This window comes from Oncorhynchus mykiss, chromosome 4, assembly GCF_057628025.1.
Source record: "Oncorhynchus mykiss isolate SJ-2025 chromosome 4, ASM5762802v1, whole genome shotgun sequence".
NCBI lineage: Eukaryota > Metazoa > Chordata > Actinopteri > Salmoniformes > Salmonidae > Oncorhynchus > Oncorhynchus mykiss.
This window is the reverse complement of record NC_143025.1, coordinates 42,872,807-42,888,792: the sequence shown is the minus strand read 5'-3', so window position 1 is coordinate 42,888,792 and position 15,986 is coordinate 42,872,807. Positions and strand designations below refer to the sequence as shown.

The following is a 15,986-nucleotide window of genomic DNA, read 5'->3' as shown; positions in this document are numbered from 1 at the left end:
TTTTATCGTTTTTGATAATTCAGCAGTAGTATAATTGGGGTATTGGCCCAATGATTTTGAGATCTATAGGCTATAAGGTAGAAGACTACAATAACACGAATTGGAAAAGACTATTAGCCATTTGGTTTGGTGAGGCGGTGGGGCCAAACAACTTCAGAGAGCGGCGGACTTCTAGAGCACTGTGTGATTTATGTGGCGCTGGCGTCCCTATACAGGTTGAGAAAAGCCGTGTAACCCGAGAACCGACCACAGAGAAGCGGTGAGATCAACTTTTACTGAAAATCTCCGCCATCTGGCTCATCTGCGTTATTGAATTTTGACGTTGGCACTGTGGGCTATGGGAAATGTTGGCCCAATAATGAAATTAATATAATTTGCACAAACGATTAATAATTAAGGTATAGGACGAATAGCATATGCCCAAATGTTTTCGCTGCCTTCACCATTCTGTTTCACTTGTGAACGCAGAGATTAGCTTGGATCCATGAGACACGAAAATAATATTGCCAATTCATTAATTAAAAGAAATTACATTGGTTCCACCACGAACAATTCCTCAAGATGTATATGGAAAAGTACACGTTTAATTTCAAGTCAGGTCTATCAAGAAAAAGTACACTGACATTAAACAACTGATATTTGTTAATTATTTGTATACTTAATGGTGGAGAGTTCAATTATAACTGCACTGCATTATGTATCTATGCAGTTTACTTAGGGCGGTAAAAACGAATGTTTGTGGAAAAGGCTCCAACAAGCCAATGTGTAGCCTATATTTGAGATTCTTGGGTCAAGTTATTTATCAATAAGTTATTTCTAAATGGGTAGGCCGATGTGTTAATCACAGCCATATTGAAATCGATGAATCATTATTCATTGCATATATATATATATGAACCCTGAATTTACCTTTTGGAGAAAATATGTTTTTGCATTTTCATGTTGCTAGTGACGCTGGAAGACTCTTGGGCAAATAGACATCGCCTGAAAACGACTATCAGCAGTAGAATAATCATTTAGACTTGGCCTAGCCTAGTACTAGCCTATATAAATAGACACAGTCTTCAAACAACATTTGGATTGCAATGAATAATTTAGAAACTGTGCTAGGCCTATAGTTTATTGAACGAACGTCAATAGCTCATCGAATATGATTTCAGTTGGTCTTTAGTTAGAATTTTCGTTACTTGTTAAACATTTATGCTTTAATAATTGTGTGAATAAATACACATAGGTGAAATAACAATTGTATCAAAATTGTTTGAAATTGTTCTGGAAAAATATTTCGTGTGAGGATAATGAGCATTTGATTGACATTGAAAACGCTACTTGCAGCTATGGTCAACCAACCAGCGCTTGCGCAACCCCAATGAAAACTCACACTTTGTGTTTTTCTATTGCATTGTTGTTGATTCTGTGGTCTCTTAGGTAAAAGTTTGTATTTTCCTTGGCTGAATGACGTGCACCCATCTCAGGCGGCGGCATGGGTCTCTATGGGCCGGGATGGCTGGCTGACCGCAGTGCTGTCCAGACCCTTGGTGCTGATTGGACCTTATTTACCTAATTGAGAGTAAATAGCCTCCTTGTTGACTTTCCATATTCTGTACGGGATACCATGTGTTGCCTACAGCCCCCACACCCCTCCTCTCCATCCCTGATTGCAGCAACAAGGGAATTCTCATCGTCAGATCTGTTCTGAATACATTAAAATCCACAATTCGCAGATGCTTTCAATAACAATATAATACAAATTGTAAATTTCTAATTGAGATAATCTAAATCAATTTATCACACAGAAGCTATTTGATTTCAACTGGTTCGAGGTCATAACAGTAGATAATTTACTACAAAGGTTTCCACTTAGATAGTATTGATAACGGTATTGCCGGTGCGGCATAGTGTGTGCGTAATTTCAGGCACCTCTTCGCGGTTTGGGACTGGTTTCTGGCTGAAGGGACATGAGCCACTCTCTCTCTCTCTCTCTCTCTCTCTCTCTCTCTCTCTCTCTCTCTCTCTCTCTCTCTCTCTCTGACTCTATTTAAGAAGAACTCCGAGCGTTAATTGCGAAATGCCTGTGTGTGGTGTTCCGACAAAACAATCTGTTCCCGATTAAACAACACACAGAGTTTACAAAGCCCTGCGCGAGTGAAATTAATTCACCCGCGCTGATTCTGATTATAAAGCCAACCGCTGCTGTTGCACTCTTCTGTAGGCAACGGTTTCATGCTTAGAGCATGCATATTTTTTATGTCATTGCGCTATAAATCTCAATTTGAATTCATTATAAATGCCTTGTTATATAGTATTGATGTATTTATTGTTATTTCAGTTTCTGTATTCCGGTCATGGTCTAAACAGCTTCCCAAACATTCATTTTGTATAAATGTTTTCAGCACTGTAGGCCTAATTGTGCTACACAATTATTGCAGCTTGAAAAGTGAAGACTTATATGAAAAATATCTTTCTATGACGTGTCTATACGATTCCCTGTATCCCTGTATCTACTTGCAGCTGCTTCCACAAACAGGCCTACGTATCAACATGATCCTGGTACATTACGTTTCCCTTATTTCTGTAGCTACTCTTTTAATAACCAGAGTGAATTCCTTAGATGCACGAAACAATGATTGGATTTGTAATGTAAAAAATAACAGGCCAAAAGTAAGTGTGAAGTGTGTGATCAAAATGATCTTATTGTACCTGAGAATTGAAGGACGTTACATCAAGGCAAATAATAACTACAACGATGGTATTTCATGGAGGCACGTCTCACTTTCGTCGCTTCCCACATGAAATTAGTTTCATCTTCTCCCTTGTTCGTAATATGTCAGTGAATCTGGGCTTATTACGTTTTACAAGGTTAAATAATGAATTGAAATAGTAAACATATTATGTAAAAAATAAAAATAAAAAGATTGCCTACATTTGCCCTATAAAATGTGCGTGCGTAAAGACGCACCTGTATCGCAGGGGCATATTTGGTTCCTTGTAAGATGGGCAACGATGTTTATGCTTTTTAAGCACACATATGAATTATAAAACGTTTTGTTCATAATTTGAACTTTTTTTATGAAAATAAAAACATTAACACTGATTTTCTATTCTCCTCTCATAAAAGTTCCCATTACTACATTGAATAAGACATTTAGTACATGTGCCACGCTAAACAAGGCATACATATGAGTATTCCATCTGAGGATGAATTTTTGTCAACTAACATAAATGCAACGTGAAATTCAACAAAACATTTCAACAAGCCATTGGACTTAGATTAAAATTTGAATGAAAAAAGACGAAATGCCCTTACTTTGATTGCTTTTTGCAAATCCAATCAGTTTCCCACTGATTCAACGTCATCACATTTATTTTGGGGTTGAAATGACGTGGAAACAATGTTGATTCAAAGGTAAGTTCACACCTATAGGATGGCACATTTCATGGAGTTACATTTACTTTTTGGTCAGACCACGTGGAAACAATGTTGATTCAAAGGTAAGTTCACACCTATAGAATGGCACATTTCATGGAGTTACATTGACTTTTTGGTCAGACCAACATGAATGATAGGCTTTTAACTTTCTCGTATAATATATCTTTTTAAGCTGGAGTGAAAATAGTATATGGAACTTTAAGAAGAGAAGAGGTTTAGGTCGAGACTTTTGGGGAGGCTTTTTACGCTGGCACCAGCATGGACGTGTAGCCAGGAAAAGAGAATCTGGCGTGGAAACTAATGATGAAAAAGTCTACTTTACCCTCGCGCCTTCATTAAATTAAATACATGGAAAGAACTAAAGCAGCGCATCTGGATTCAATTGCATGTCTTTGATGGCATCAAGTGTTCTTTTCCCAGATCAGGGGATGGATGCTGGGATGTCTATAGCAGCTTGGAGCCTATATAGTCTACTCCTAGCTCCCATCTAAACACATGGACCCCCCCCCCCCCCCCCCCTCCCCTCATTCCCCATTCCTCCTTCATTCCTACATCCCACCCCTAGCCCTCCTGTCAAGACCCCCACTCAGAGCGTGCACAAAATGAGACCCCAATTCTAAACCCAAGTCTAACAAATATATGTTTGTCAGACAACGGCTTGTGTAGCCTAATAGAATGTCTGGGGTTTGGTTTTGGTTGTACCATTGAGTGCCAGGGGGAAACTTAGCTAAGCTATGACAATAATGGCATGATCACAGTTTATTAATAATAATATATTGGTTGACATTGCTTTATGTTGGGATTATGTTGAACTTTACCTATTGTAGCCATCCATGTAATAGCTGCAACGGGCAGACGAAATGTCTTGTCAATGTCTCTTCTTAAAGCTTTTATCAAACATAGCATTTACAGTATGACCTATCCTTCAATGTCCACATATCTGAGGAAAATGGAGGCATGGGCCACGGCTGAGTCCCGTGCAGTAATAGTGATTTGATCTGTGGCCGAGTACCCCGACAGTTAATATCTCTTTACTGGCTCTATCATCGCACTGGGGGATAATTACGCCTCCCCTACAGAGCTCGCGGAGCTCTTCGTGCTGCTGGTTCCAATTAAGGGTTTGGTTAAGGTTGCCAAAGGTTCGTTAAAAGCCTTAATCAGTGGGTTCTGGGTGGTGGATATGTTGTTGGTGTGGTGTGTGCTGCTGAAGTGGAGGGCAGAGCTTTAGGAGGACGGGAGAATAGAGAGGGGGTCTGTGAAACGTCAGAAACAGCACAAAGGCATCGCCAAGTAATTACGGGTTCCTATTAGGGTCCATATACCCTCCCAGGGGTCTCAGCGTTTCATTTACTCCCCGGCTGGTACAGGCAGCATCCGCAGCGTGCCAGCGTGAGGCTCGTTTGAAGTTGCAGGGCGAGAGAGAAGCAGCGAGAAAGAGAGACAGAGAGAGAGAGCGAGAGAGAGAGAGAGAGAGAGAGAGAGAGAGAGAGAGAAAGAGAGAGAGAGAGAGAGAGAGGGGGGGGGGGGGCTTGAGAGAGAGAGAATGTCGACTGATTCTCACTGAGAAAAAGCAATAGCTCCAAGAAAGGCGGCGGCGTCCAGCCTCTCAGTGCCATAGCTGACCCGAGCCAGCTTTACGCACACACGAGCGCATCTGTTCGCCATCAGCACTTTCTACTAAACTCAGTCAGTTGCGACCGTGAGTCAACAGGAGTGGGAAGTGGGACAGGGCTTTTTAAGAGTACTTCTTGAAAACCCAGCTGCAGGATGCTGTGATTTTATATGGTGACCTATATTTGTTGTTTATGCGCGTGTATGGATGGGCCAGATGCATAGAGATTTGTGATCCCGGGAAACAAACGAGGAGAAAAGCTTTTCTCCTCTGTCTGTAGAAGTTTGGTTTACCACTACTGTTCCGTCTGGATGTGAGCCGCAACTTTGCTTTGCTTGGAAAACGTAGGCTTCTCTGCTGGTTTGGAAGCGCTGTTCCTGTTCGTGAGTTCTGGGATCAATTTGGCTCGCTTATTATTATTGCTCAATTTTTTTTCTTCTACTGCATCCTATTTGCGTCATGACTTCTAGCTATGCACATGGAATGGACAGGCAAGCAACGATATCAAATCGTTTGGAGAGCTCGATTACATCCAATCTGGAAAACCTTCAAGCCAAAAAGAACTTCTCCGTGAGCCACCTGTTGGACCTGGAGGAGGCCGGAGAAAGGGTTGGGACCCAGGCGGACGAGAGTGTCGGTGAGGCGGGGAGGAATATGCTGGAGTCCCCTGGGCTGACCAGTGGGAGCGACACCACTCAGCATGAGAGTAAGTGCAAAGTGCACTCCAAGTGCAGCCTATACACTCGGGACTGAAGTTGTCATCAACACCTTAACGCAGAAATAGATTTTCTAGGCTACATTACCAAATGCAGGCTACAATCTTGAAAAATGGGTTCCAAAAGGGATCTTAGGCTGTTCCCATAGGATAACCATTTTCAGTTCCAGGTAGAACTGTTTAGGTTCCATGCAGAACCCACTGGGAAAAGTGTTCTACATGAATCCCAATTAGGTTCTTCCTGGAACCAAAAGGGTTCTACCTGGAACCAAAAATTATTCTTCAAAAGCTTATCCTATGGGAATAACCGAAGACTCATTTTATGCTCTCGATACCCCTTTTTTTCTAAGAGTGTAAATCTATATAGGGTATATAAACCCATTTTGAGAGGGTTTTAATCCGCAAAATAATCCGCATTTTTTAATGGTTGAACCCATTTTGGTGTGCGCCATCTGTAATTTAAGTGGGACTCTTTGGAGCCACGAATTGTATGACCATCACACAGGCTACTGGAAGCTACTTTAATTTATTTTCATTAAGTCTTGTCCAGGCTTGTCCAGCCTACCGCGCGCATGGAAGCAATCCTTCGTGACTCATGGTAATATATCATTTCTGACGGCTACACTAAAAATGTCCATTCATTTACCATTAACACTTTGATGTCAACGAAGTATGGCAAATGTTGGTGGATATGGTCAGTAAAATAAGTCAAGCTTTACAATAATAAATCAAACCACTACTATTGAGCCGTGCACAACTGCCCAGATTACTTAAAATGGGTCAGGATAGCCTGACCTACGGTTTGTCTATGACTCTTTTAAAAAGGCGATTGATGAGACTGAAGTAAACTTGAATTACATCCCAGTAAAAGCAAAATAACACCGTGGTGCTTTTTCCCACTCAGCCATGCCGTTGAGAGAGTAAATAAACCAGTCAGGTCCCGGGTGATACGCCCTCATATCCAGAGTCATTTGGAGAGGTTGACAGAAACGTTAGTGTTTAATGACTGTTATTGTTATGATATGGGTAAATCAGACCTCGAGGAGAGGTGTGTGAGACATGGGTAAGGGAAGGCGCTAGGTGATGTCGTTAATTCAAAGCTATTTCGCTTGTCAAACAACTTCAGCATATTTATACCTAATCATTTTGTCATAATTATCTGATCTGTCTGCTAGACATGGCTCTGTACCGGATCAATTAACAAAACATCAGTTGATCTGCTTGTCAAGAATAAATATGTTCCTTAATGAATCACGTTGGATGTTTGTGTCATGTTTGGAATTCTTAATTCTTAAACACATTCATCGAAAACAAACAATACCCGTGTTGTGATATTAGGAGGTGCACATAGCTTGGATAATTACCATCAAGCCAAGCCAATAAATAAATCATTGTAGTGAATTCTCTCACTTTGACAATATATTACCAGCATTTTCACAAGAGCTTTAACAGATTCCCAAAACGACTTTTGCATGGGGGGTCACCTCGCAGTAGGCTCGAGACTATTATAATTTGGTTTAGGCTTAAATGCACATGTTTTATAACCATCCGCTTTAATGCAATGGTTTTCACCACATTTACCACCTAAAAGCTTTGTTGGAAGTGTGCTAGGTCAGCCTCCAGTGAAGCATCTCACAATTTTTCTGTAAGAAAACAATAACTACACTTTTGGCCGAATGTGTTTTACGTAAACCTTCCAATAATAAAAACATGTTTTAAATTAATTCGTGTACCAGGGACAAACATTTTCCTAGTGCAGAATTAGCCTAGTGATTTTCATTTAGGCTTAATGTTTTAAGTTAATTTCGAAATGACACATTAGCCTTTTTGGCAAGGAAAAAAAGCCGCAAAATTGTATCCAAAAACAAATATTATGATTATAATATTATGGCAGGTGTTGTCTTGTGAAAATAGTGTATAGTACATTTTTCCATGCTAAATTTATAAATATTGATTTTTGAAGGCCATTTTCCAAGCCCATTACAATAGTATACATATAATTCATATTAATTACGCAATAATAACACAACTAGCATTTACATCCTGTAATGTGGTCTGCTGAGAGCCCCTTTGACTTGGCAGTTTTTCTTCTTCCATTATTAGTTTACAACGAAATACAATATTTAAATGAGTGAATTGCAGCTTTACAGCATTCAACATTTGGTTACAGATGAATAATATCCGTGGTTAAGACACGCGAATTAGCACTGGAATTGTGTTCTCAATGTGGATGGACAGTGCGCATTCTGTTTTGCTATTATTAGTCTGTCCGGTTATATTCTCGATATTTGTATATACCTGATATTAAACATATGTATATGAAATGTGGACATGGATAAGATACGGATTTAACATTTTTATTTTAGGGCTGCGCTATGGGCTCGCATGCATTCTTGTTATGCACATCATAACCAAACTTAAGATAAGATAATGTGATTGGTAAAATAGTCCAAACTATACTCTATTCTGTTTCACACAATGGCATACACAATGCATGTGTAAAAGTGCAAATGTGTGTGCCTTGTTGCTTTGCAACAAAAATAATTATTGCTATGAGATTAGGCCTTCAATGATACACTCAGAAAGGTTTAATCATGTCACATTCACCATGGGCTTCCTCTACAATGGATGGGCAAAAATCACCTCCATGTATTGTGGGAACAGTAATTTTTTTTGTCCTTCAGTATGCAATTGCAACTATCCCGCAGAATAGATGTGAAGGGTTATTTTTCATTAACACATGACTGTAGCAACAGTAGAAATGTCTGTAATGTTTAGCACAATAAGATCATGGAAGAAGTCAGGTCATACATCCTCTGAGAAGAGAAACAAAGCAGATATAGTTTCTGATCTACAAGAAAAGACTTTTCGCTCCTTCTCTCATCACATTACATGATGACAACAACCTGAGCGTGTTGCCACGAGAGTTGTAGAAAATGGTACACAGTGGACACACTTGATGACAATATGGTGATCTTGACCAGAAATGTGTTTATCTGTACCGTAAGCCTGTGTGTGCCTGTATTCCGTATATTATACACAGTATATCTCTATCCTAGTAGAGTTTGAGTTAGAGACGTTTATTAAAGTGTCCCTCAACAATGACGCAATCATTTACAATACACAATACAGGGAAAAAAACGCACATTGTGGACCACTCAAATACAGTTTTCACTCTAATAGAGTTTTCACTCAAATAGAGTTTTCACTCTAATAGTTTTCACACACGAAAAACAATCCTAGTCAAAACATGGTAGTGTGCTTGTCTATGTGAACATGTATGTGTATAAATTCAATAATCAAATGTGGGATATAAAAATACATATTCGGAGCAGGCGGCAAACAGTGAGCGGACATTTACTTTCGTGTCTCTAGTTAGGTTATAGCTAATCCCGTGCCAGCGCAAAGGCGGATGTCTACAGTTCTTCTCCTATTTCCTGCGTCTGACAATGTTGTTGTTGTTGTTGTGTTGTGTTGTAGATGAGCAGCTGAATGCGGAGGAGAAGAAAAAGAGGAAACAGAGAAGGAACAGAACTACATTCAACAGCAGCCAGTTGCAGGCTCTGGAGAGGGTGTTTGAGAGGACACACTACCCTGACGCTTTCGTCAGAGAGGACCTGGCACGCAGGGTCAACCTCACAGAGGCACGGGTGCAGGTAGGACCATAGTAAGCGATTTTGTATGCGCGCATTCATTTTTTGTATGGGTGGACCCATCGGGGACAGAACCCACAGCTTTGGTGTTGCAAGTACCATGCTCTACCAACTGAGCCCCCCCCCCCCCCCTCATCATAAGAAAGACACCTCAGCAAAATCCTAATAGGTGATCCCCAGGCACTTAGACTCTCATTATGGAAACTAATAGGACCAATTGAACCTTGTAGCCTATTCACGTAACTCGGACAAGATAGTGTACAATATCTACACATTCTTCAATCATCTCGGGTAGATCTTGATGGTACAGTTGTGTTTGTGTGTGTGTGTTTGAGAGAGAGAGAGAGAGAGAGAGAGAGAGAGAGAGAGAGAGAGAGAGAGAGAGGGAGGGAGAGAGAGAGAGAGGAGAGAAGGAGAGAGAGAGAGAGAAATAGAGAGAGAGAGAGAGGGAGGGAGAGAGAGAGAGAGAGAGAAGGAGAGAGAGAGAGAGAAGGAGAGAGGGAGAGCAAACACATCTGCGATTAATGCGCACCAGAGTGAGATGCAGAAATCCTTTGATAAAAGAGACTTTGGGCTCATTCCTGAAGTAGTGCGTAAGTGGACACTGTGCCTCCAAGAGCCTCAGCGCTCCCAAAGCGTTAAATAATAGATTTTATTTCAGTGTGGAACGCCATTATTAGTAATCCCAGTCAGGCCCCTTGATCTACTAATAAAGGAGACTTGTGGCAGTGTGTGTGTGTGTGTGTGTGTGTGTGTGTGTGTGTGTGTGTGTGTGTTTGTGTGCGTGCGTGCGTGAAGAACAAAACGTGTGAGTGTGTGTGGTTGAGTGTCACTGGCTCGAAGCACTGTGAGGAAGTTTGGTTGTTGAAAGGACAGTGTTTGGTCATCATGCTGAGCGATACGGCTGTATTATGTTACAGCATCTATAGATATGAACAAAGGTTTGAAGAATTGCCTGTTCGAACATGCATGTAAACCTATTTTACACATTGTAAAAATTTAAAACATGGATGTCATGGAGAAGTAGTTAATATCATTACATTTAGGAGTTAGATATGATATAAGTTCTAAAATACTGTATAAAGATATGAGTGATAATTTACATAGATGTATGTTGTAAAGGATTTATTAAAGGTATTAAAATATTTTTATTTACTGTAATTTATATATATATCATTATTGTCATTATCAATTGGACTGCTTTCATTCGAGGGTCCAATGTATGTTAATTCCTTGAATGAGAATGTTCTCTCACATTCTGCTGTTTTTCTCCAGGTGTGGTTTCAGAATAGAAGGGCCAAGTTCCGTCGGAATGAGCGCGCCATGTTGGCCAGCAAGAACGCCTCGCTCCTCAAGTCCTACTCCGGGGATGTCACGGCCATAGAGCAGCCCATCGTACCCCGCCCTGCCCCCCGCCCAAACGATTACCTGTCATGGGGTAGTGCCTCTCCTTACAGGTAGAACCTCTCGCCCCTGTCCTGACTCCCCTGCGTCCTCAGGCTCCCTAATCACATCTAACCTTACCACCCCTTCCTGAACACCACCCTTACCTTCCATAACACCCCACCATCCATAACCTCCAACCCTCTTTCCCCTCACTAACACCCCACCACCCCTCACCTCCAGCCCCATCACCCTTCCATAATATCCCACTGCTGTCTGTTGTTGTTTCATTTTCCTCCCTTTACATCTCACCTCCCCCACCTTCTACACTCACCTGTACATACTCCTCCAATTTACACTAACCCCTATAGATCCCTCTTTTGGTCCGCTTGCCACCTGGATCCAAGGAAACTGTCATTGTATTCAACCTTGGCTTTGATAAACAATAGTCAGGTTTAGTTTATAGTGTGTTTAGTTTTGGGGATTTGTGCTACAAGTAATGTTAGAAAAGCATGACCTTGTTTATCAAAGCTTCAGTGATAAAATTCAGTCAGACCCCCCCTCTCTCTTTATATCTCTCTATCTCTCTCTCTCTCCTCTCTCCTCACTCTCTCATTTTATTTTCTCCAGCTCTACACTCTCTCCAAGGACTTTCCATATACACTACCATTCAAAAGTTCAGGGTCACTTAGAAATGTCCTTTTTTGTCCATTAAAATAACATAAAATTGATCAGAAATATAGCGTAGACATTATTAGTGTTGTAAATGAGTATTGAGAGTTCCTCTGTCCAGTGTCTGTGTTCTTTTGCCCATCTTAATCTTTTCCTTTTATTGGCCAGTCTGATATGGCTTTTTCTTTGCAACTCTGCCTAGAAGGTCAGCATCCCGGAGTCGCCTCTTCAATGTTGACGTTGAGACTGGTGTTTTGCGGGTACTATTTAATGAAGCTGCCAGTTGAGGACTTGTGAGGCATCTGTTTCTTAAACTAGACACTCTAATATACTTGTCCTCCTGCTCAGTTGTGCACCGGGGGCCTCCCACTCCTCTTTCTATTCTGGTTAGAGCCAGTTTGCGCTGTTCTGTGAAGGGAGTAGTAGACAGCTTTGTACCAGATCTTCAGTTTCTTGGCAATTTCTCGCATGGAAGAGCCTTCATTTCTCAGAACAAGAAAAGACTGACGAGTGTCAGAAGAAAGGTCTTTGTTTCTGGTCATTTTGAGCTGTAATCAAAACCACAAATGCTGATGCTCCAGATACTAAACTAGTCTAAACAAGGCCAGTTTTTTTTGCTTCTTTAATCAGCACAACATTTCAGCTGTGCTAAAATAATTGCAAAAGGCTTTTCTACTGATCAATTAGCTTTTAAAATTATAAACTTGGATTATCTAACACAATGTGCCATTGGAACACAGGAGTGATGGTTGCTGATAATGGGCCTCTGTACGCCTATGTAGATATTCCATAAAACAAATATACCGTTTCCAGCTACAATAGTCATTTACAACATTAACAATGTCTACACTGTATTTCTGATCAATTTGATGTTATTTTAATGGACAAAAAAATGGCTTTTCTTTAAAAATAACAAGGATATTTTTAAGTGACCCCAAACTTTTAATGTTAGTGTACTTTAATGATACCCTGTCCATGGCAGTTGCAATCGGAGACCTATATTTCCAAACCATTATGCATGAATGTTTTGTATAATCTATGGTGACATTGCACAATATAGATCTAGTCCTATTCCTAGATCTATAAAGTATCTGTAAAAAGGTCAGTCTCTCTCTCTTTCTTTTTCTTCCTTCTCTCAATTCTTCTTAACAGAAGGGATGGGGCGAGATCCAATGACCCTCATGAGGAGGTGATAATCTGAAAACAAACTGTATTAAATCCACTGTTGACCCTTGCGACCTTCTCTGCAATACAAAACCAAGTAATGAACATTAGAGCAACAGCAGGCTCCACTGGGCAGGATTTTTTGTGACTCTGGTTACATTGGTTGTGATTTACAGTAATCCCCCCCTTATGAAACTCAGTATAAAAGTGTGACCTGGTTGCTACAGCCAAAAGCTCCATTCTCCAATTGGACCTCAGTGGGGAACACTTTTCTGGCCTGGCTGTATGCACTAGTGGATAGTCACATGACCAGAAGTAATACCAGTGAATACTATCACACTAATGTGGTCGTGCTAACACATACATTTAAACACCATTTATATATTCTTATTAAGCTGGTACCCAATGCCGGAGGGAGGGCCAATGCGAGTACCACAGAAAATGCTGCCCTCAGAAAGCAAGTACTCTTTCACTTTACTACATGTGGTTCCTTTCTTCTTCTTTTTTTTTGGCTTGTAGTCTTGATATTTAAAAAAAAAAACATTGCCATCATTAAAAACACTACCAAAATCTTGACTTTCACAGCCATGAACAATTCAACACATTCAATGTTTTTCCTCATTATGAGTTTTGCGATGTTAATATCGATGCTATTCTAGTTGAACTCACACTGCTATGTTGGCTTGATCGCCGCTGGTTACAGTTCTATCTGACCTCTGTTTCCCTCTGTTCCGTTCTCTCCTCCAGTACCATGGCAACCTACCCCCCCACATGTTCCAACCCCAATACATCCCAGGGAATGAACATGGCTAACAGCATCGCCAACCTGCGGCTCAAAGCCAAGGAGTACAGCTTGAACCAGGTGCCCACGGTTAACTGAGGAGAGAGGGGGGAGAGAGTGCTTCACGGTGGGGCTGGGGGCAGGAGCAGGGACTCTCTCTCTCTCTCACGTCTGTCCCACACAGAAAGACAGTCAGACCCCAGCCTGACCCCCACAGGGATGATCAAGATCTGACCACCCTCCATGGAATTTTAGCTTGAAGTCTCCCCTCGCTCCAGAGCGTCGTCGCTATAGTGATGGACGTGCTTCCTATACTGTCCTCATACCTGAAGCATCAGATGAGAAAGCAAGTGACGCGGGGGGAATCTGAGAGGCTGTTTCTGTGAGCTGCCTCTCTCCTGTCCTGAGCATCGCTGAAATGTCGCTGCCTGTACCTTCCAATGATACCAAAGACATCGAGACTGAGACTGGATGCTTCAGTCGTTTTTATTATTTCTTTCAATTTGGTGTTGACTGAATGAAAGGCTCATTTCCAAAGATATCAATGGAGAGGTGTTCTCTCAGACCCTGACAAAATAAATCTGATTGTCAGACTGTCAGTGTCCGTCTATAGTTTGACTCACGTTCAAGACCACAGTGCCCATGCTGGGGGTGAGGAGGAGACACCAGTATGGGCTACTTTTCAAATGGAATGTTTTTTTATAATAGAGCTGATCAATAGGATTATAACACCAGATTGGGATGAGCAACAACAACAACAAACAACAACAAGGACTTATCCATGCAAATTGGGAGGTCGCAAACATTTATACATTTAAAGAATTTTAGTTTTCACATACTGTATCTTTCTATTTTATGCCACTGACAAGCAAACTTTTTTTCCCCGACGCATTCCGATTCATGTAATGGTACACTATACCGGAAAGGCTAATGTAACCTATTTCTGAATCCAAGACTGTAGTTTCTCTTAATCTTGGTATGGTATCCTTTATTTGTAACAGATAATCATGTATATTAATAAAATACACTTCAAGCAAAGTAAAGCCACTGTGTCAGACTCACAGGGTTGAAAACTATCTGAGAGTTGCACCATCCATCCGTGACATCCACATGAAGTACTTAAACGGATATAAAGATGTGATCGCTGTTAGTGAACAAAGTGAATCATATCAACTTTTTACTTTGGTTAGTTTTATCTTTCTATGACTCAAGGGAGGACTTATCCAAATAGGACTTATCCAAATAGGACTTATCCAAATAGGACTTATCCATAGAGAACCTTCCTACTTTAAAATAACCGTAACAGCAAGTCTAATTTCCATTTGACCACTGCAACAGAGACCATTTCGAACACTGGCTTTGTTTAACAAATATATATAAGCAGTAGTACCTTTGAAGTAGTGGCTGTTTGGAGAGGAAATGGGTTCTTGGAAGTTGTGCAAGTCCCCTTAAAAGTGTTTTATAACCCGGAGACAGACTTCTGCTTCAGAATAATTCTACTCTTCAAACCTCAAGCTGTTCCCGATGTGCTGATTACTACAAACTGAAATATTCCATCTTTAAAAAGCGGATATTTATGAGGAGGGAAATCCTCTCTCTAATACTGGGTGCCCAGTGGCCTCGTTGTGCTCAGCGGCTGTCACCAAGAGGTGTTTCTACTCACTGGCCCTTCATTACCTGTTGTAAACTGCTGATGTTTGACATCTCAGCAGTTCAGTCCAAGCCTTTTTACACCTTGTCCTTAGTACACCTTGGTGTGTATGAGAAAGTTATTGTTTTCAGGCAGTGTTTGGGTTTGCTTTTGGCTGTATTGGTTTTTGACTGCATTACCCACTTTGGAGGTTTTCTGTATGGTAGTCTATATGGGATGGTACTAGGTGTCGGGTGCGTGGCCGTGGCGTGTCCGTACAGCAGAGTGGCGCCCTGGCTCACCTTTCACGGCCAGGCCAGGCTGACCTGAAGTGATTCCAGATGTTCAGCCCCCTCTAACCCCCGCCCCCTGTACCCCTCCTTGCCTCTCGTCCTCCACACCCCTCGCCCCAGGCCCTGGCCACTCCATCAGGCCTGACAGCGTCCCCTCAGATGGGCGTCTCTCTCTACACCCGCGCAGATAACATACAAGCAGCTCCCCCCTCCTCCCTCCTCCACTCCCCCCTTTGCTCCACATCTGGATCCCATTACAGAGGAGACAGTCAGTGAGAGGGGGGAGAGACAGTCTGTGTTTGTGTGTGTGTGTGTGTGTGTGTGTGTGTGTGTGTGTGTGTGTGTGTGTGTGTGTGTGTGTGTGTGTGTGTGTGTGTGTGTGTGTGTGTGTGTGAGAGAGAGAGCTAGAGGGAGTAAGAGAGAGGTGGTGTAGCATCAACTTCAGCCTCCATACATTACTCTATATCTGCTCTTCTTCACTTTATATCTCTTATTATTTATCATTCTCTTTTCTGTCTCTGTCCTTTCGATCTCCTTCTCTCTGTTTCCTCTTCTCTTATTGCTTCCCTCTCGTCTCTTCCCACGACCGTCCGCATTCTTTGTCCTACTGTCACTGCCATATGATCACGGATCTTATATTAATGAGAGGTTTT

General features: G+C 41.4%; 1 protein-coding gene and 1 long non-coding RNA gene across 4 annotated transcripts in view; one reads left to right on the top strand and one right to left on the bottom strand.

Moving 5' to 3' along the window:
• LOC149984020 (uncharacterized) overlaps positions 1–15,986 on the bottom strand; it is a 468,468-nt gene that overhangs the window by 58,819 nt on the left and 393,663 nt on the right. The window lies entirely within an intron of this gene.
• LOC110521827 (paired mesoderm homeobox protein 1) lies at positions 4,649–14,453 on the top strand. Of its 3 annotated transcripts, none has more exons than XM_021599729.3 (5): positions 4,776–5,748; positions 9,238–9,413; positions 10,686–10,867; positions 13,025–13,086; positions 13,377–14,453. In XM_021599729.3, the coding sequence occupies exons 1-5, from the start codon at positions 5,502–5,504 to the stop codon at positions 13,430–13,432; spliced, it is 723 nt and encodes a 240-aa protein (XP_021455404.1). In that variant the 5' UTR covers positions 4,776–5,501; the 3' UTR covers positions 13,433–14,453. The 3 variants fall into 3 exon arrangements, with proteins under 3 accessions (XP_021455403.1, XP_021455404.1, XP_021455405.1); XM_021599730.3 differs by having other exon boundaries at positions 4,780–5,748; positions 13,025–13,090; positions 13,377–14,004; XM_021599728.3 differs by lacking the exon at positions 13,025–13,086 and having other exon boundaries at positions 4,649–5,748.